The sequence below is a fragment of the Oncorhynchus kisutch genome, linkage group LG17 (assembly GCF_002021735.2).
Source record: "Oncorhynchus kisutch isolate 150728-3 linkage group LG17, Okis_V2, whole genome shotgun sequence".
NCBI classification, from domain to species: Eukaryota; Metazoa; Chordata; class Actinopteri; order Salmoniformes; family Salmonidae; genus Oncorhynchus; species Oncorhynchus kisutch.
In genome coordinates, this window is record NC_034190.2 from 86,750,463 (window position 1) to 86,771,685 (window position 21,223).

General features: G+C 47.5%; 1 protein-coding gene across 2 annotated transcripts in view; it reads right to left on the minus strand.

Annotated features, from left to right (window-relative positions):
* camkvl (CaM kinase-like vesicle-associated, like) overlaps positions 1–21,223 on the minus strand; it is a 113,919-nt gene that overhangs the window by 41,679 nt on the left and 51,017 nt on the right. For both annotated transcript variants that reach the window (XR_004203768.1, XM_031794894.1), the window contains exons 3-7: positions 17,312–17,443; positions 15,757–15,831; positions 13,169–13,307; positions 1,629–1,749; positions 288–363 (exon numbers count right to left, since the gene is read on the minus strand). Coding sequence is in view for 1 of the 2 variants with exons in the window: in XM_031794894.1 (XP_031650754.1) it covers positions 288–363; positions 1,629–1,749; positions 13,169–13,307; positions 15,757–15,831; positions 17,312–17,443 (543 nt within the window). In the remaining variant the exon portion in view is untranslated. The remainder of the gene's footprint in view (positions 1–287; positions 364–1,628; positions 1,750–13,168; positions 13,308–15,756; positions 15,832–17,311; positions 17,444–21,223) is intronic.

The following is a 21,223-nucleotide window of genomic DNA, read 5'->3' on the forward strand; positions in this document are numbered from 1 at the left end:
AAACCACCTCCATGTATATCTCACTAGGTCAGGATATTAAACCTCCATGTATATCTCACTAGGTCAGGATATTAAACCTCCTCCATGTATATCTCACTAGGTCAGGATATTAAACCTCCTCCATGTATATCTCACTAGGTCAGGATATAAAACCTCCTCCATGTATATCTCACTAGGTCAGGATATTAAACCTCCTCCATGTTATAACTCCACTATGAACACTCACAGTATGTAGCCGACATCATAGTATGTAGCCAACATGTTATAACTCCACTATGAACACTCACAGTATATACATGATGACCCCTACTGCCCAACAGTCCACCGGTCGACCGTACCGGTGTCTGGCCACAACCTCAGGAGCTGGGAGAGAGAGAGACAAGGTTAAGGGGTGATGGAGAGGTGGGGGGGACAGAGAGAAGGTTAAGGGGTGATGGAGAGGTGGGGGGACAGAGAGAAGGTTAAGGGGTGATGGAGAGGTGGGGGGACATAGAGAAGGTTAAGGGGTGATGGAGAGGTGGGGGGACATAGAGAAGGTTAAGGGGTGATGGAGAGGTGGGGGGACATAGAGAAGGTTAAGGGGTGATGGAGAGGTGGGGGGACAGAGAGAAGGTTAAGGGGTGATGGAGAGGTGGGGGGACAGAGAGAAGGTTAAGGGGTGATGGAGAGGTGGGGGGACAGAGAGAAGGTTAAGGGGTGATGGAGAGGTGGGGGGACAGAGAGAAGGTTAAGGGGTGATGGAGAGGTGGGGGGACAGAGAGAAGGTTAAGGGATGATGGAGAGGTGGGGGGACAGAGAGAAGGTTAAGGGGTGATGGAGAGGTGGGGGGACAGAGAGAAGGTTAAGGGGTGATGGAGAGGTGGGGGGGACAGAGAGAAGGTTAAGGGGTGATGGAGAGGTGGGGGGACAGAGAGTAAAACAACACACTCAACAATCAGTCTGCATCCTCCTTCTCTCTCTCTCTACCTCCTCTCTCTTCCCTCTCTCCTCTCTCTTCCCACTCTCTCTCTCTCTCTCTCATCTCTCTCCCCCCTCTCTTCTCTCTCCTCTCTCTCTTCCCTCTCTCTCTCCTCCCTCTCTCTCCCCTCTTTTCCCTCTCTCTCCTCTCTCCCCCCTCTCCCCCCTCTCTCCTCTCTCTCTCCTCTCTCTCTCCCCTCTTTTCCCTCTCTCTCCTCTCTCTCTCCTCTCTCTCTCCTCCTCTCTCTCCCCTCTCTCTCCTCTCTCTCCTCTCTCTCTTCCCTCTCTCTCTCTCCCCTCTCTTCCCTCTCTCTCCTCTCTCTCTTCCCTCTCTCTCTCCTCTCTCTCTCCTCTCTCTCTCCCCTCTCTCTCCTCTCTCTCTTTCCTCTCTCTCTCTCTCCTCTCTTCCCTCTCTCTCCTCCCTCTCTCTCCTCTCTCGCTCCCCTCTCTCTCCTCTCTTTTGGCCCTTTATTTCCACTCTTATTTTGATCAGTTAATTTATTTCCCTTCCTCTCTTTCTCCAGCTCTCATTATTTATCTGATTAATGTAACTAGTCTCTGGTGTGAATGACTGAGCTTCCCTTTATTGTAGATAGAGGACTGGAGGAGGAAAGAAGGGAAATAGAGAGAGGAGGAGAGCAGAAAGAGGGGGAAGAGCGAGAGGTCCTTACCCAGGTACTCCGGTGTTCCACAGGGTTCTGTGATAGAACCGTTCTCAAACTTGGACAGGTAGAAATCCCGCAGAACCACTTTGTTGTGATTGTTCTCTGTGTAGTACATCAGGTTCTCCAACTGTAGAACCACAAAACACACCACACACACACACACACACTAGAGCTTCATATCTTTACCATGGTTCTGTTTGGGCGGTATGCAAATTGGAGTGGGTCCAGGGAGTCTGGGATGATGGTGTTGATGTGAGTCCTTGACCATCCTTTCAAAGCATTTCATGGCTACAGATGTTAGTGCTATGGGGCTACAGATGTTAGTGCTATGGGGCTACAGGTGTTAGTGCTATGGGGCTACAGATGTTAGTGCTTATGGGGTTACAGATGTTAGTGCTATGGGGCGATAGTCATTTAGACAGGTTACCTTGGTGTTCTTAGGCACAGGGACTATGGTGGTCTGCTGGAAAATATATAGGTATTACAGACTGGGTCAGGGAGGTTGAACATGTCAGTGAAGACACTGAGTACACATCCTGGTAATCCTTCTGGCCCTGCGGCTTTGTAAATGTTAAGGCCTTACTCACATCATCTACGGAAAGCATGATCACACAGTCGTACGGGACAGCTGGTGCTCTCATGCATGGTTCAGTGTTGCTAGCCTCGAAATTCGATCTTGGTCCTATATTGATGCTTTGCATGTTTGATGGTTTGTCGGAGGGCATAGCGGGATGTGTGTGTGTGTGTGTATGTAACAGCATCTCTCTTCTACTTGTCCCAAAAGAAACTGAGCACGTTTACATGCACACTAATAATTCGAGATCAAACTGATTATGGCTGTCACGTTCTGACCTTTATTTCCTTTGTTTTGTCATTATTTAGTATGGTCAGGGCGTGAGTTGGGGTGGGCAGTCTATGTTTGTTTTTCTATGATTTGGGGATTTCTATGTTTCGGCCTAGTATGGTTCTCAATCAGAGGCAGGTGTCATTAGTTGTCTCTGATTGAGAATCATACTTAGGTAGCCTGGGTTTCACTGTTTGTTTGTGGGTGATTGTCTATGTCAGTTGCTTGTGTCAGCACAGTTCTCATTATAGCTTCACGGTCGTTATTCGTTTATTGTTTTGTATAGTTTGTATTCAGTGTTCAGTGCTTTCTTTAATAAAAAAAATCCTCATGAACACATACGACGCTGCGCTTTGGTCCTCTTCAAATGACGAACGTGACAGAAACACCCACCAACCAAGGACCAAGCGACGTGGTGACAGGCAGCAGCAGCAGGAGCAGCGCAAAGAGGAATGGACATGGGAGGATGAGTTGGACGGTAAAGGACCCTGGGCACAGCCTGGAGAATATCACCGCCCCAAGGAAGAGCTGAAGGCGGAGAGGCGCTGGTATGAGGAGGCAGCACGGCGGATGGAAGCCCGAGAGTCAGCCCCAAAAATGTATTGGGGGGGGGCACACAGGAAGTGTGGCGAAGCCAGGTAGGAGACCTGCGCCAACTTCTTGTGCTTACCGGAGGGCGAGAGAGACCGGACAGGCACCGTGTTATGCTGTGGAGTGCACAGCGTCCCCAGTGCGGGTGCATAGCCTGGTGTGGTACATACCAGCTCCTCGCATCGGCCGAGCTAGAGTGGGCATCGAGCCAGGTGCCATGAAGCCGGCTCTACGCATCTGGTCTCCAGTGCGTCTCCTTGGGCCGGCGTACACGGCACCAGCCTTACGCATGGTGTTCCCGGTTCGCCTGCACAGCCCAGTGCGGGCTATTCCACCTCGCCGCACTGGCAGGGCGACCGGGAGCACTCAACCAGGTAAGGTTGGGGAGGCTCGGTGCTCCAGATCTCCAGTGCTCCTTCTCGGTCCGGTCTATCCGGTGCCTCCTCCACGCACCAGGCTGTCTCTCCGTCTCAGCCCTACAGGTACTCTGGCAGCGCAGTCCTGAGCTGCCCCTCAGTCCAGTGGGGTCCTTTAGTAGGGTTGCCAGTCCTAGGTCGGCGGCGAGGGTCGTGTAAACACTTTACTTATCTTAATACTAGTCATGTAAACACTTATCTTAATACTAGTCATGTAAACACTTATCTTAATACTAGTCATGTAAACACTTATCTGAATACTAGTCATGTAAACACTTATCTTAATACTAGTCATGTAAACACTTTACTTATCTTAATACTAGTCATGTAAACACTTTACTTATCTTAATACTAGTCATGTAAACACTTTACTTATCTTAATACTAGTCATGTAAACACTTTACTTATCTTAATACTAGTCATGTAAACACTTTACTTATCTTAATACTAGTCATGTAAACACTTTACTTATCTTAATACTAGTCATGTAAACACTTTACTTATCTTAATACTAGTCATGTAAACACTTCACTTATCTGAATACTAGTCATGTAAACACGTATCTTAATACTAGTCATGTAAACACGTATCTTAATACTAGTCATGTAAACACATTTTACTTATCTTAATACTAGTCATGTAAACACTTTACTTATCTTAATATTAGTCAGGTAAACACTTTACTTATCTTAATATTAGTCAGGTAAACACTTATCTTAATACTAGTCATGTAAACTGTAACGGCTTTCTTCTATCTCCTCCTCGGACGAGGAGGTGTAGCAAGGATCGGACCAAAATGCAGCGTGTCTATTGCAATCCATGTTTATTTAATAATAAAAAACACGAACTTTACAAAAACAATAAACGTCATGTGAAAACCGAAACAGCCTAAACTGGTGCAAACTAACACAGAGGACACTAAGGATAATCACCCACGACAAACTCAAAGAATATGGCTGCCTAAATATGGTTCCCAATCAGAGACAACGATAAACACCTGCCTCTGATTGAGAACCACTCCAGACAGCCATAGACTTTGCTAGATACTCCACTAAGCTACAATCCCAATACCAACACCAAAACCCCAAGACAAAACACACCACAATACAAAAACCCCATGCCACACCCTGGCCTGACCCAATACATGAAGATAAACACAAAATACTTTGACCAGGGCGTGACAGAACCCCCCCCTAAGGTGCGGACTCCCGAACGCACCTCAAAACAATAGGGAGGGTCCGGGTGGGCGTCTGTCCATGGTGGCGGCTCCGGCGCGGGACGTGGACCCCACTCAGTCAATGTCTTAGTCCCCTCTCCTCGCGTCTCTGGATAGTCCACCCTCGCCGCTGGCCATGGCCTAGTAGTCCTCACCCAGAACCCCACTGGACTGAGGAGCAGATCGGGACTGAAGGACAGCTTGGGACTGAGGCAGCTCGGGAGTGAGGGGAAGCTCGGGAGTGAGAGGAAGCTCGGGAGTGAGAGAAAGCTCGGGAGTGAGAGAAAGCTCGGGAGTGAGAGAAAGCTCGGGAGTGAGAGGAAGCTCGGGAGTGAGAGGAAGCTCGGGAGTGAGAGGAAGCTCAGGCAGGTAGATAGATCTACCAGATCCTGGCTGGCTGGTGGTTTCAGCAGATCCTGGCTGACTGGCAGATCCTGGCTGACTGGCGGATCTGGCGGATCCTGGCCGACTGGCAGATCTGGAAGAGTCTGGTTGACTGGCAGATCTGGAAGAGTCTGGTTGACTGGCAGATCTGGAAGAGTCTGGTTGACTGGCAGATCTGGAAGAGTCTGGCTGACTGGCGATTCTGGAAGAGTCTGGTTGACTGGCAGATCTGGAAGAGTCTGGTTGACTGGCAGATCTGGAAGAGTCTGGTTGACTGGCAGATCTGGAAGAGTCTGGTTGACTGGCGGATCTGGAAGAGTCTGGCTGACTGGCAGATCTGGAAGAGTCTGGATGACTGGCGGATCTGGAAGAGTCTGGCTGACTGGCGGATCCTGGCAGACTGAAAGATCTGGCTGCTCCATGCTGACTGGCGGCTCTGGCTGCTCCATGTAGGCTGACAGCTGTGGCGGCTTCTTACAGACTGGCAGCTCTGGCGGCTCCGTGCAGACTGGCAGCTCCTTGCAGACTGGCAGCTCCTTGCAGACTGGCAGCTCCTTGCAGACTGACAGCTCCGTGCAGACTGACAGCTCCGTGCAGACTGGCAGCTCCGTGCAGACTGGCAGCTCCTTGCAGACTGGCAGCTCCTTGCAGACTGGCAGCTCCTTGCAGACTGGCAGCTCGGGCTGCTTCATGCAGACTGACAGCTCTGGCTGCTCCATGCAGACTGACAGCTCTGGCTGCTCCATGCAGGCTGGCAGCTCTGGCTGCGCTGAACAGGCGTGAGACTCCGGCAGCACAGGAGAGGAGAAAGGCTCTGGCTGCGCTGAACAGGCGGGAGACTCCGGCAGCGCAGGAGAGGAGAGAGGCTCCGGCAGCGCTGGAGAGGCGAGGCGCACTGTAGACCTGATGCATGGTGCTGGCACTGGTGGTACTGAACCGAGGACACGCACAGGAAGCCTGGTGCGGGGAGCTGCTACCGGAGGGCTGGTGTGTGGAGGTGGTACTGGATAGACCGGACCGTGCAGGCGCACTGGAGCTCTTGAGCACCGAGCCCGTCCAACCTTACCTGGTTGAATGCTCTCGGTCGCCCTGCCAGTGCAGCGAGGTGGAATAGCCCGCACTGGACTATGCAGGCGAACCGGAGACACCGAGCGCAAGGCTGGTGCCATGTAAGCCGGCCCAAGGAGACGCACTGGGGCCCAGATGCATAGAGCCGGCTTCATGGCATTTGGCTCGACGCTCAATCTAGCCCGGCCGATACGCGGAGCTGGAATATACCGCACCGGGCTATGCACCTGCACTGGAGACACCGTGCGCACCACAGCATAACAAGGTGCCTGCCCGGTCTCTCTAGCCCCCCGGTAAGCACAGGGAGTTTGCGCAGGTCTCCTACCTGGCATAGCCATACTCCCTGTGAGCCCCCCCCCCAATACATTTTTGGGGCTGACTCTCAGGCTTCCATCCGCATCACCGTGCTGCCTCCTCATACCAGCACCTCTCCGCTTTCACCGCCTCCAGTTCTTCCTTGGGGCTGCGATATTCTCCAGGCTGAGCCCAGGGTCCTTTACCGTCCAGTTCCTCCTCCCATGTCCATTTCTCCAGGTTGTGCAACCTCTCCCACTGCAGATGCTGCTGCTCCTGCTGCTGCTGCCTCTTGTTGCCTCTCCTGTGGCTCCTGCCTGTTGACACGCTGCTTGGTCCGTTTGTGGTGGGTGATTCTGTAACTGCTTTCTTCTATCTCCTCCTCGGAAGAGGAGGTGTAGCAAGGATCGGACCAAAATGCAGCGTGTCTATTGCAATCCATGTTTATTTAATAATAAAAAACACGAACTTTACAAAAACAATAAACGTCATGTGAAAACCGAAACAGCCTAAACTGGTGCAAACTAACACAGAGGACACTAAGGATAATCACCCACGACAAACTCAAAGAATATGGCTGCCTAAATATGGTTCCCAATCAGAGACAACGATAAACACCTGCCTCTGATTGAGAACCACTCCAGACAGCCATAGACTTTGCTAGATACTCCACTAAGCTACAATCCCAATACCAATACAAAAACTCCATGCCACACCCTGGCCTGACCCAATACATGAAGATAAACACAAAATACTTTGACCAGGGCGTGACATAAACACTTATCTGAATACTAGTCATGTAAACACTTATCTGAATACTAGTCATGTAAACACTTTACTTATCTTAATAGGCGTAAGGTCAAAATCAAAGCCCACGCTGTTTAAAACCCCTGGTTTTCTGAGCAATCTTTCAAATGATAAGGACGTGAACAACTTAGTCGTTGTTCCAGCTACGTGTTTGACCTGAGCATGTGCCAACACCGGTAATGCAAACCTCCCTCTTATGAACGAGTGAAGGGAGTTCGGAAAAAACTGAACGTATGCATCTTTTGAAATTGTTTTCACATGGTAAAGCGTTTATTTAGATTGGTGATTAGAACTCCCTTTAGGTAGCCTGATTAGAACTCCCTTTAGGTAGCCTGATTAGAACTCCCTTTAGGTAGCCTGATTAGAACTCCCCTTTAGGTAGCCTGATTAGAACTCCCTTTAGGTAGCCTGATTAGAACTCCCTGTAGGTAGCCTGATTTGAACTCCCTTTAGGTAGCCTGATTTGAACTCCCTTTAGGTAGCCTGATTAGAACTCCCTTTAGGTAGCCTGATTAGAACTCCCCTTTAGGTAGCCTGATTAGAACTCCCTTTAGGTAGCCTGATTAGAACTCCCCTTTAGGTAGCCTGATTAGAACTCCCTTTAGGTAGCCTGATTAGAACTCCCTTTAGGTAGCCTGATTAGAACTCCCCTTTAGGTAGCCTGATTAGAACTCCCTTTAGGTAGCCTGATTAGAACTCCCTTTAGGTAGCCTGATTAGAACTCCCTTTAGGTAGCCTGATTAGAACTCCCTTTAGGTAGCCTGATTAGAACTCCCCTTTAGGTAGCCTGATTAGAACTCCCTTTAGGTAGCCTGATTAGAACTCCCCTTTAGGTAGCCTGATTAGAACTCCCTTTAGGTAGCCTGATTAGAACTCCCTTTAGGTAGCCTGATTAGAACTCCCCTTTAGGTAGCCTGATTAGAACTCCCCTTTAGGTAGCCTGATTAGAACTCCCTTTAGGTAGCCTGATTAGAACTCCCTTTAGGTAGCCTGATTAGAACTCCCTTTAGGTAGCCTGATTAGAACTCCCCTTTAGGTAGCCTGATTAGAACTCCCTTTAGGTAGCCTGATTAGAACTCCCTTAGGTAGCCTGATTAGAACTCCCTTTAGGTAGCCTGATTAGAACTCCCTTTAGGTAGCCTGATTAGAACTCCCTTTAGGTAGCCTGATTAGAACTCCCTTTAGGTAGCCTGATTAGAACTCCCTGTAGGTAGCCTGATTAGAACTCCCTTTAGGTAGCCTGATTAGAACTCCCTGTAGGTAGCCTGATTAGAACTCCCTTTAGGTAGCCTGATTAGAACTCCCTTTAGGTAGCCTGATTAGAACTCCCTTTAGGTAGCCTGATTAGAACTCCCTTTAGGTAGCCTGATTAGAACTCCCTTTAGGTAGCCTGATTAGAACTCCCTGTAGGTAGCCTGATTAGAACTCCCTGTAGGTAGCCTGATTAGAACTCCCTTTAGGTAGCCTGATTAGAACTCCCTTTAGGTAGCCTGATTAGAACTCCCTTTAGGTAGCCTGATTAGAACTCCCTGTAGGTAGCCTGATTAGAACTCCCTGTAGGTAGCCTGATTAGAACTCCCTTTAGGTAGCCTGATTAGAACTCCCTGTAGGTAGCCTGATTAGAACTCCCTGTAGGTAGCCTGATTAGAACTCCCTTTAGGTAGCCTGATTAGAACTCCCTTTAGGTAGCCTGATTAGAACTCCCTTTAGGTAGCCTGATTAGAACTCCCTTTAGGTAGCCTGATTAGAACTCCCTTTAGGTAGCCTGATTAGAACTCCCTTTAGGTAGCCTGATTAGAACTCCCTTTAGGTAGCCTGATTAGAACTCCCTTTAGGTAGCCTGATTAGAACTCCCTTTAGGTAGCCTGATTAGAACTCCCTTTAGGTAGCCTGATTAGAACTCCCTTTAGGTAGCCTGATTAGAACTCCCTTTAGGTAGCCTGATTTGAACTCCCTTTAGGTAGCCTGATTAGAACTCCCTTTAGGTAGCCTGATTAGAACTCCCTTTAGGTAGCCTGATTAGAACTCCCTTTAGGTAGCCTGATTAGAACTCCCTTTAGGTAGCCTGATTAGAACTCCCTTTAGGTAGCCTGATTAGAACTCCCTTTAGGTAGCCTGATTTGAACTCCCTTTAGGTAGCCTGATTAGAACTCCCTTTAGGTAGCCTGATTAGAACTCCCTTTAGGTAGCCTGATTAGAACTACCTTTAGGTAGCCTGATTAGAACTCCCTTTAGGTAGCCTGATTTGAACTCCCTTTAGGTAGCCTGATTAGAACTCCCTTTAGGTAGCCTGATTTGAACTCCCTTTAGGTAGCCTGATTAGAACTCCCTTTAGGTAGCCTGATTTGAACTCCCTTTAGGTAGCCTGATTAGAACTCCCTTTAGGTAGCCTGATTTGAACTCCCTTTAGGTAGCCTGATTAGAACTCCCTTTAGGTAGCCTGATTAGAACTCCCCTTTAGGTAGCCTGATTTGAACTCCCCTTTAGGTAGCCTGATTTGAACTCCCCTTTAGGTAGCCTGATTTGAACTCCCCTTTTGGTAGCCTGATTAGAACTCCCCTTTAGGTAGCCTGATTTGAACTCCCCTTTAGGTAGCCTGATTTGAACTCCCCTTTAGGTAGCCTGATTTGAACTCCCCTTTTGGTAGCCTGATTAGAACTCCCCTTTAGGTAGCCTGATTTGAACTCCCCTTTAGGTAGCCTGATTAGAACTCCCTTTAGGTAGCCTGATTAGAACTACCTTTAGGTAGCCTGATTTGAACTCCCCTTAGGTAGCCTGATTAGAACTCCCTTTAGGTAGTCTGATTAGAACTCCCTTTAGGTAGCCTGATTAGAACTCCCTTTAGGTAGCCTGATTAGAACTCCCTTTAGGTAGCCTGATTAGAACTCCCTTTAGGTAGCCTGATTAGAACTCCCTTTAGGTAGCCTGATTAGAACTCCCTTTAGGTAGCCTGATTAGAACTACCTTTAGGTAGCCTGATTAGAACTCCCTTTAGGTAGCCTGATTAGAACTCCCTTTAGGTAGCCTGATTAGAACTCCCTTTAGGTAGCCTGATTAGAACTCCCTTTAGGTAGCCTGATTAGAACTCCACTTTAGGTAGCCTGATTAGAACTCCCTTTAGGTAGCCTGATTAGAACTCCCTTTAGGTAGCCTGATTAGAACTCCCTTTAGGTAGCCTGATTAGAACTCCCTTTAGGTAGCCTGATTAGAACTCCCTTTAGGTAGCCTGATTAGAACTCCCTTTAGGTAGCCTGATTTGAACTCCCTTTAGGTAGCCTGATTTGAACTCCTTTTAGGTAGCCTGATTTGAACTCCCTTTAGGTAGCCTGATTTGAACTCCCTTTAGGTAGCCTGATTTGAACTCCCTTTAGGTAGCCTGATTAGAACTCCCCTTTAGGTAGCCTGATTTGAACTCCCCTTTAGGTAGCCTGATTTGAACTCCCCTTTAGGTAGCCTGATTTGAACTCCCCTTTTGGTAGCCTGATTAGAACTCCCCTTTAGGTAGCCTGATTTGAACTCCCCTTTAGGTAGCCTGATTTGAACTCCCCTTTAGGTAGCCTGATTTGAACTCCCCTTTTGGTAGCCTGATTAGAACTCCCCTTTAGGTAGCCTGATTTGAACTCCCCTTTAGGTAGCCTGATTAGAACTCCCTTTAGGTAGCCTGATTAGAACTACCTTTAGGTAGCCTGATTTGAACTCCCCTTTAGGTAGCCTGATTAGAACTCCCTTTAGGTAGCCTGATTAGAACTCCCTTTAGGTAGCCTGATTAGAACTCCCTTTAGGTAGCCTGATTAGAACTCCCTTAGGTAGCCTGATTAGAACTCCCTTTAGGTAGCCTGATTAGAACTCCCTTTAGGTAGCCTGATTAGAACTCCCTTTAGGTAGCCTGATTAGAACTCCCTTTAGGTAGCCTGATTAGAACTCCCTTTAGGTAGCCTGATTAGAACTCCCTTTAGGTAGCCTGATTAGAACTCCCTTTAGGTAGCCTGATTAGAACTCCCTTTAGGTAGCCTGATTAGAACTCCCTTTAGGTAGCCTGATTAGAACTCCCTTTAGGTAGCCTGATTAGAACTCCCTTTAGGTAGCCTGATTAGAACTCCCTTTAGGTAGCCTGATTAGAACTCCCTTTAGGTAGCCTGATTAGAACTCCCTTTAGGTAGCCTGATTAGAACTCCCTTTAGGTAGCCTGATTAGAACTCCCTTTAGGTAGCCTGATTAGAACTCCCTTTAGGTAGCCTGATTAGAACTCCCTTTAGGTAGCCTGATTAGAACTCCCTTTAGGTAGCCTGATTTGAACTCCCTTTAGGTAGCCTGATTTGAACTCCTTTTAGGTAGCCTGATTAGAACTCCCTTTAGGTAGCCTGATTTGAACTCCCTTTAGGTAGCCTGATTTGAACTCCCTTTAGGTAGCCTGATTTGAACTCCCTTTAGGTAGCCTGATTTGAACTCTTTAGGTAGCCTGATTTGAACTCCCTTTAGGTAGCCTGATTTGAACTCCCCTTTAGGTAGCCTGATTTGAACTCCCCTTTAGGTAGCCTGATTAGAACTCCCTTTAGGTAGCCTGATTAGAACTCCCTTTAGGTAGCCTGATTAGAACTCCCTTTAGGTAGCCTGATTAGAACTTCCTTTAGGTAGCCTGATTTGAACTCTCCTTTAGGTAGCCTGATTAGAACTTCCTTTAGGTAGCCTGATTAGAACTCCCTTTAGGTAGCCTGATTAGAACTCCCTTTAGGTAGCCTGATTTGAACTCCCTTTAGGTAGCCTGATTAGAACTCCCTTTAGGTAGCCTGATTTGAACTCCCTTTAGGTAGCCTGATTTGAACTCCCTTTAGGTAGCCTGATTTGAACTCCCTTTAGGTAGCCTGATTTGAACTCCCTTTAGGTAGCCTGATTTGAACTCCCCTTTAGGTAGCCTGATTTGAACTCCCCTTTAGGTGGCCTGATTTGAACTCCCCTTTAGGTAGCCTGATTTGAACTCCCCTTTAGGTAGCCTGATTTGAACTCCCCTTTAGGTAGCCTGATTAGAACTCCCTTTAGGTAGCCTGATTAGAACTACCTTTAGGTAGCCTGATTTGAACTCCCCTTTAGGTAGCCTGATTAGAACTCCCTTTAGGTAGCCTGATTAGAACTCCCCTTTAGGTAGCCTGATTAGAACTCCCCTTTAGGTAGCCTGATTTGAACTCCCTTTAGGTAGCCTGATTTGAACTCCCTTTAGGTAGCCTGATTTGAACTCCCTTTAGGTAGCCTGATTTGAACTCCCTTTAGGTAGCCTGATTTGAACTCCCTTTAGGTAGCCTGATTTGAACTCCCTTTAGGTAGCCTGATTAGAACTCCCTTTAGGTAGCCTGATTTGAACTCCCTTTAGGTAGCCTGATTAGAACTCCCTTTAGGTAGCCTGATTTGAACTCCCTTTAGGTAGCCTGATTAGAACTCCCTTTAGGTAGCCTTATTTGAACTCCCCTTTAGGTAGCCTGATTAGAACTCCCCTGTAGGTAGCCTGATTTGAACTCCCTTTAGGTAGCCTGATTAGAACTCCCTTTAGGTAGCCTTATTTGAACTCCCCTTTAGGTAGCCTGATTAGAACTCCCCTGTAGGTAGCCTGATTAGAACTCCCCTTTAGGTAGCCTGATTAGAACTCCCTTTAGGTAGCCTGATTTCAACTCCCTTTAGGTAGCTTGCTTTTATATTTGTCCATGTAATACATTGCTAGGGAAATCATTCTTCTTGCAAAGAATATAAGCGGTTTAAACAAATTATTATATTAATCGGACTATTCACAATAATCTTATTATTGTGTGCATGTAACCATAGTCCCTGTGTTTACTAAATGGAGGAGATTTAGCTTTGGGCAAGATGAGGGGAGGGGTGCTTTAATGTTAGGAGGGACTCCTCAAGGTTTCTTGGTTTTACACACCCTGTGACCTACCTTGAGGTTCCTGTGTACGATGTTGAGTGAGTGTAGATAGGATACGGCCTCTAGAACCTGTTTGATCACGTTGGAGGCATCTCTCTCTGTGTAATTCCCCTGGTCCAGAATCCAGTCAAACACATCACCGCCTGTAGCCCTGCAACATGCATGCACACACGCACGCACGCACGCACGCACACACACACACACACACACACACACACACACACACACACACACACACACCTTGTTATTAGTCCATTACATTATCTTTAATGTAACCTTTATTTAACTAGGCAAGTCAGTTAAGAAAAAATTCTTAATTACAATGACGGCCTACACCGGCCAAACCCGGACGACGCTGGGCCGTATCCTATCTAAATCTCCCTATGGGACTCCCAATCACGGCCGGTTGTGATACAGCCTGGATTCAAACCAGGGTGTCTGTAGTAACGCCTCAAGCACTGAGATGCAGTGCCTTAGACCTCTGTGCCACTCGGGAGACCAGTCCACAAGTAGACTGCAAGTAGAGTTAGTGATGAGTGTATCTCATTACCCCTGGTCTCTCTCTCATTACCCCTGGTCTCTCTCTCATTACCCCTGGTCTCTCTCCCATTACCCCTGGTCTCTCTCTCATTACCCCTGGTCAAACGGCTCCCTGGTCTCTCTCTCATTACCCCTGGTCTCTCTCCCATTACCCCTGGTCTCTCTCTCATTACCCCTGGTCAAACGGCTCCCTGGTCTCTCTCTCATTACCCCTGGTTTCTCTCCCATTACCCCTGGTCTCTCTCTCATTACCCCATGTCAAATGGCTCCCCTGTCTCTCTCTCATTACCCCTGGTCAAACGGCTCCCCAGTCTCTCTCTCATTACCCCTGATCAAACGGCTCCCCGGTCTCTCTCTCATTACCCCTGGTCAAACGGCTCAAGGTCTCTCTCTCATTACCCCTGGTCAAACGGCTCAAGGTCTCTCTCTCATTACCCCTGGTCTCTCCCTCATTACCCCTGGTTTCTCTCTCTCTCATTACCCCTGGTCCAATGGCTCCCCGGTCTCTCTCTCATTACCCCTGGCCTCTCTCTCATTACCCCTGGTCTCTCTCTCATTACCCCTGGTCCAACGGCTCCCTGGGCTCTTTCTCATTACCCCTGGTCTCTCATTACCCCTGGTCCAATGGCTCCCTGGTCTCTCTCTTATTACCCCTGGTCTCTCATTACCCTTGGTCCAATGGCTCCCTGGTGTCTCTCTCATTACCCCTGGTCACTCATTACCCCTGGTCCAACGGCTCCCTGGGCTCTCTCATTACCCCTGGTCTCTCTCTCATTACCCCTGGTCTCTTTTACCTCTGGTCTCTCTCTCATTACCCCTGGTCTCTCATTACCCCTGGTCTCTCTCATTACCCCTGGTATCTCTCTCATTACCCCTGGTCTCTCATTACCCCTGGTCTCTCATTACACTTGGTCCAATGGATCCCTGGTATCTCTCTCATTACCCCTGGTCTCTCATTACCCCTGGTCTCTCATTACCCCTGGTCTCTCTCTCATTACCCCTGGTCCAACAGATCCCTGGTCTCTCTATCATCATGAATGTGCTTGTATCTGTGTCACTCTACTTTAATATTAACTCCTGTCTCACGCCTCCTGTCTCACGCCTCCCGTCTCATATCTGTTGAAATCTGTTATAAACTAATCGCAGTTATCCAATAAGAGCCCTCCGAGCCCAGAGCTAACCCAATGAGCTGTAAAACGCGCGTGTGAGTGTGTTGACAGTCATCGCGAGCTCATGCTGATTTTTGATAACGATGGTTATTCTTTTATTTTCACAGGGAGTCTCTGCCTACACACTCTAGGAGAAAGACTCATCTATTAGTACTGCTTTAGGAACACAGTGGTGGGCGTGTAGTCACCAATACAGCAGTTTTATTAAGGGTAAATATCTAATCTAGCTAAAATAGTGTATTTCCTCTGTTGCAGACAGGAGCAGAGCACCGTGGTAAAACGCACTCTGGAGCCTTGGAGGTCATGAATACAGTAGACACCCTGTAGCCTTTTAGGTCATGAATACAGTAGACACCCTGTAGCCTTGGAGGTCATGAATACAGTAGACACCCTGTAGCCTTGGAGGTCATGAATACAGTAGACACCCTGTAGCCTTGGAGGTCATGAATACAGTAGACACCCTGTAGCCTTGGAGGTCATGAATACAGTAGACACCCTGTAGCCTTGGAGGTCATGAATACAGTAGACACCCTGTAGCCTTGGAGGTCATGAATACAGTAGACACCCTGTAGCCTTGGAGGTCATGAATACAGTAGACACCCTGTAGCCTTGGAGGTCATGAATACAGTAGACACCCTGTAGCCTTGGAGGTCATGAATACAGTAGACACCCTGTAGCCTTGGAGGTCATGAATACAGTAGACACCCTGTAGCCTTGGAGGTCATGAATACAGTAGACACCCTGTAGCCTTGGAGGTCATGAATACAGTAGACACCCTGTAGCCTTGGAGGTCATGAATACAGTAGACACCCTGTAGCCTTGGAGGTCATGAATACAGTAGACACCCTGTAGCCTTGGAGGTCATGAATACAGTAGACACCCTGTACTCACAGCTCCTGGATGATGAAGAACTCCTTCCGCGTCTCAAAAGTGTCGATCAGTTGGAGGATATTTGGATGGTTGACCCTGGAACAGCCAGAGGAGGAGGCATTCAGACACACAAACTGGTTTCTATTGACTACGTCTGGCTGAGGACTGAGGACCACAGTGTCTGCTGGCTGAGGACTGAGGACCACAGTGTCTGCTGGCTGAGGACTGAGGACCACAGTGTCTGCTGGCTGAGGACTGAGGACCACAGTGTCTGCTGGCTGAGGACTGAGGACCACAGTGTCTGCTGGCTGAGGACTGAGGACCACAGTGTCTGCTGGCTGAGGACTGAGGACCACAGTGTCTGCTGGCTGAGGACTGAGGACCACAGTGTCTGCTGGCTGAGGACTGATGACCACAGTGTCTGCTGGCTGAGGACTGAGGACCACAGTGTCTGCTGGCTGAGGACTGAGGACCACAGTGTCTGCTGGCTGAGGACTGAGGACCAAAGTGTCTGCTGGCTGAGGACTGAGGACCACAGTGTCTGCTGGCTGAGGACTGAGGACCACAGTGTCTGCTGGCAGAGGACTGAGGACCACAGTGTCTGCTGGCTGAGGACTGAGGACCACAGTGTCTGCTGGCTGAGGACTGAGGACCTCAGTGTCTGCTGGCTGAGGACGGAGGACCACAGTGTCTGCTGGCTGAGGACTGAGGACCACAGTGTCTGCTGGCTGAGGACTGAGGACCACAGTGTCTGCTGGCTGAGGACTGAGGACCACAGTGTCTGCTGGCTGAGGACTGAGGACCACAGTGTCTGCTGGCTGAGGACTGAGGACCACAGTGTCTGCTGGCTGAGGACTGAGGACCAAAGTGTCTGCTGGCTGAGGACTGAGGACCACAGTGTCTGCTGGCTGAGGACTGAGGACCACAGTGTCTGCTGGCTGAGGACTGAGGACCACAGTGTCTGCTGGCTGAGGACTGAGGACCACAGTGTCTGCTGGCTGAGGACTGAGGACCACAGTGTCTGCTGGCTGAGGACTGAGGACCACAGTGTCTACTGGCTGGGTTTAATTCTTCCTTTAAATTAATGTCTGCTTTAGATCCGGAGAACAGGTTTGCATCTCAAATGGCTTCCTGCTTTAGGAGAACATCTCAAATGCCTCCCTGTACCAGTGTTGAAAGTAGTAGACTCTACAGGGCACATGGTTTCATTTGGGATGCCAGGTGTGTAGACTCCCTGGCTTTATCAATGTAGAAAACAAAAACCGTCAGTTGTACTTTGATAAGCCTGCTTTCAAATGTTCCGTCAGGGTTTCATTTGGGATGCCAGGTGTGTGGACTCCCTGGCTTTATCAATGTAGAAAACAAAAACCGTCAGCTGTACTTTGATAAGCCTGCTTTCAAATGTTCCGTCAGGGTTTCATTTGGGATGCCAGGTGTGTGGACTCCCTGGCTTTATCAATGTAGAAAACAAAAACCGTCAGCTGTACTTTGATAAGCCTGCTTTCAAATGTTCTGTCAGGGTTTCTACTCCCACTCAGATACATAAAGAAAGACTCATTTAAACAGGATCACGTACATTTTGAGGATCAGGATTTCATTCTTGGCAGCCTTGCGTACTTTCCTCCCGTCCTTCTTCAGAAACTTCTTACAGACAAACACCTTGTTGGTTTGTCGGTCTTTAGCCATACACAGCTCACAGAACTCCTTCCTAGAGAGAGAAAGAGGAGTGAGAGAGGGGGGAGAGAGAGACAAAGAGAGAGGGGGGAGAGAGACAGAGGGGGGAGAGAGGGGAGAGACGGGAGAGAGACAGAGAGGAGTGAGAGATGGGGGAGAGAGACAAGGAGAGAGAGAGGGGGGAGAGAGACAAAGAGAGAGAGAGGAGAGAGAGGGGAGAGAGAGGGAGAGCGACAGAGAGGAGTGAGAGAGGGGGGAGAGAGACAGAGGAGTGAGAGGGGGGAGAGAGACAAATAGAGAGAGAGGAGAGAGGAGAGAGACAGAGAGAGAGAGAGAGGAGAGAGTGAGGGGGGAGAGAGACAAAGAGAGAGAGGAGAGAGGGGGGAGAGAGACAGAGAGGAGCGAGAGAGACAAAGAGAGAGAGAGGAGAGAGAGAGGAGAGAGAGGGGAGAGAGAGGGAGAGAGACAGAGAGGAGAGAGAGAGAGGGAGAGAGAGAGAGAGACAGAGAGGAGAGAGAGAGAGAGAGAGGACAGATGCATTCTACTAACCCTAACCCTAAACATATGGAATTGTTTCACCATGGATAATTTATCAATTTGATTTAGAATTTTAGGTAACAACAAAACATATAATTAAAAAAAAATATATATATATATTGAATATTGTCATTTTACAGCTATAGGCCATAGAAACTAAATGATTAACACATACATAAATGGCGAAACAGACAGTAAAACAATGAATCATAAGGAAAAAAGGTATTGCCTGTCAGATATTGTTTTATAAATATAATAAATATAAACTACAAACTACTGACAACAAGTTAAAACATTAGTATTGTTTAAAACGTATTTTCTTTCCATTATTCGAGGTCTGACAAAACATCTTTATTGTTATTTTTTGACGAGTTGTCATTTTCTACAAATAAACTAAATGACAATGTTTTAATTTGAGAGAAATGTTGCAGAATAAAACAAAAATAGAACAGAACAAAAATGTTAATTTTACCCAAAACACCTCGAAATAGTAAACCAGAGTAACTGAGGACGTTACAGCCTTATTCTATAATGGATTAAATACATGTTCCCCTCAATCTACACGCAATAACATGTATAACAACATGACAAAGCAATTTTTGCAAATGTGTAAAAAAAAAAATGAAATATTACATTTACATAAATATTCAGATTTTTACTCAGTACTTTGTTGAAGCACCTCTGGCAAGGATTACAGCCTCGTGTCTTCTTGGGTATGATGCTACAAGCTTGGGACACCTGTATTTGGGGAGTTTCTCCAATTCTTCTCTGCAGATCCTCTCCAGCTCTGTCAGGTTGGAAGGGGAGCATCGCTGCACAGCTATTTTGAGGTCTCTTCAGAGATGTTCTATCGTGTTCAAGTTGGGCTCTGGCTGGGCCACTCAAGGACATTCAGAGACTTGTCCAGAAGCCACTCCTGCATTGTCTTGGCTGTGTGCTTAGGGTCGTTGTCCTGTTGGAAGGTGAACCTTCACCCCAGTCTGAGGTCCTGAGCGCTCTGGAGCAGGTTTTCATCAAGGATCTCTCAGTACTTTGCTCCGTTCCTCTTTGCCTCGATCCTGACTAGTCTCCCAGTCCCTGCTGCTGAAAAACACCTCCACAGCATGATGCTGCCACCACCATGCTTCACCGTAGGAATGGTGCCAGGTTTCCTCCAGACGTGACGCTTGGCATTCAGGCTGAAGAGTTCAATCTTGGTTTCATCAGACCAGAGAATCTTGTTTCTCTGAGAGTCCTTTACGTGCCTTTGGGCTGTTATGTGCCTTTTACTGAGGAGTGGCTTCCATCTGTCCACCCTACCTTAAAGGCCTGATTGGTGGAGTGCTGCATAGCTGGTTGTCCTTCTGGAAGGTTCTCCCATCTCCACAGAGGAACTATAGATCTCTGTCAGTGACCATTGGGCTCTTGGTCACTTTCCTTACCAAGGCCCTTCTCCCCTGATTTCTCAGTTTGGCCGGGCGGCCAGCTCTAGGAAGAGTCTTGGTGGTTCCAAACTTCTTCCATTTAAGAATGATGGAGGCCACTGTGTTCTTGGGGACCTTCAATGCTGCAGACATTTTTGGTACCCTTCCCAAGATCTGTGCCTCGACACAGTCCTATCTCTGAGCTCTAACAACACATCCTTCAACCTGATGGCTTGGTTTTTGCTCTGACATGCACTGTCAACTGTGGGACCTTATATATACAGGTGTGTGCCTTTCCAAATCATGTCCAATCAATTTCATTTACCACAGATTAACTCCAATCAAGTTGTAGAAACATCTCAAGGATGATCAATGGAAACAGGATTTACCTGAGCTCAATTTTCGAGTCTCATAGCAAAGGGTCCGAATACTTATGTAAATATATATAATTATGTAAATAAGGTATATCTGTTATGTATTTGTAATACATTTGCAAAAATGTCTAAAAATCTGTTTTCTCTTTGTCATTATGGGGTATTGTGTGTAGATTGATGAGGAAAACATTTTATTTAATCCATTTTAGTATAAGGCTGTAACGTAACAAAATGTGGAAAAAGGGAAGGGGTCTGAATGCTTTCCGAAAGCTCTGTATATGCATATATTTTTTTACTCATTTACCACATTTTTGGGAGGAAGTTGGGAAGTATATTATGACGACATTTTGTAACGTTTTTGTTTGTTTTGGTCTTGGACCGAAGTCGGCAGCCGAAGTCTACGCCCCTTTGTCTGTGATTGGTCAACAGTAGGGATTCTTTAAGGAAGTGTTCGCTGTCATTTAACGAGAGACTTATCGCCAAATGTATTAGTAAGATGTAAAAATCTTCTCAACAAAAACGTCAAAACTAAGGACAGTTTTAATCTTAAATGAATTCTGACTAATTTGAGGAAGTGTACAGTCGTGGCCAAAAGTTTTGAGAATGACACGAATATTAATTTCCATAAAGTTTGCTGCTTCAGTGTCTTTAGAATTCTGAGGTATAATTACAAGCATTTCATAAGTGTCAACGGCTTTTATTGACAATTACATGAAGTTGGTGCAGAGTCAATATTTGCAGTGTTGACCCTTCTTTTTCAAGACCTCTGCAATCCGCCCTGGCATGCTGTCGATCAACTTCTGGGCCACATCCTGACTGATGGCAGGCCATTCTTGCATAATCAATGCTTGGAGTTTGTTTAGAATTTGTGGGTTTTTGTGTGGCCATCCCCCTCTTGAGGATGGACCACAAGTTCCCAATGGGATTAAGGTCTGGCGATTTTCCTGGCCATGGACCCCTTTTGCCTCATGACAAGGTGCTCCATCATGCTGGAAAATGCATTGTTCATCACCAAACTGTTCCTGGATGGCTGGGAGAAGTTGCTCATGGAGATTGTGTTGGTACCATTCTTTATTCATGGCTGTGTTCTTAGGCAAAATTGTGAGTGAGCCCACTCTCTTGGCTGAGAAGCAACCCCAAACATGAATGGTCTCAGGATGCTTTACTGTTGGCATGACACAGGACTGATTGTAGCGCTCACCTCGTCTTCTCCAGACAAGCTTTTTTCTGGATGCCCCAAAAAATGGGAAAGGGGATTCATCAGAGACCCCAGTCCTCAGCAGCCCAATCCCTGTACCTTTTGCAGAATATCAGTCTGTCCAGATGTTTTTCCTGGAGAGAAGTGGCTTCTTTGCTGCCCTTCTTGACACCAGGCCATCAACCAAAAGTCTTCGACTCACTGTGCATGCTAATGCACTCACACCTGCCTGCTGCCATTCCTGAGCAAGCTCTGTACTGGTGGTGCCCCGATTCCGCAGCTGAATAAACATTAGGAGACGG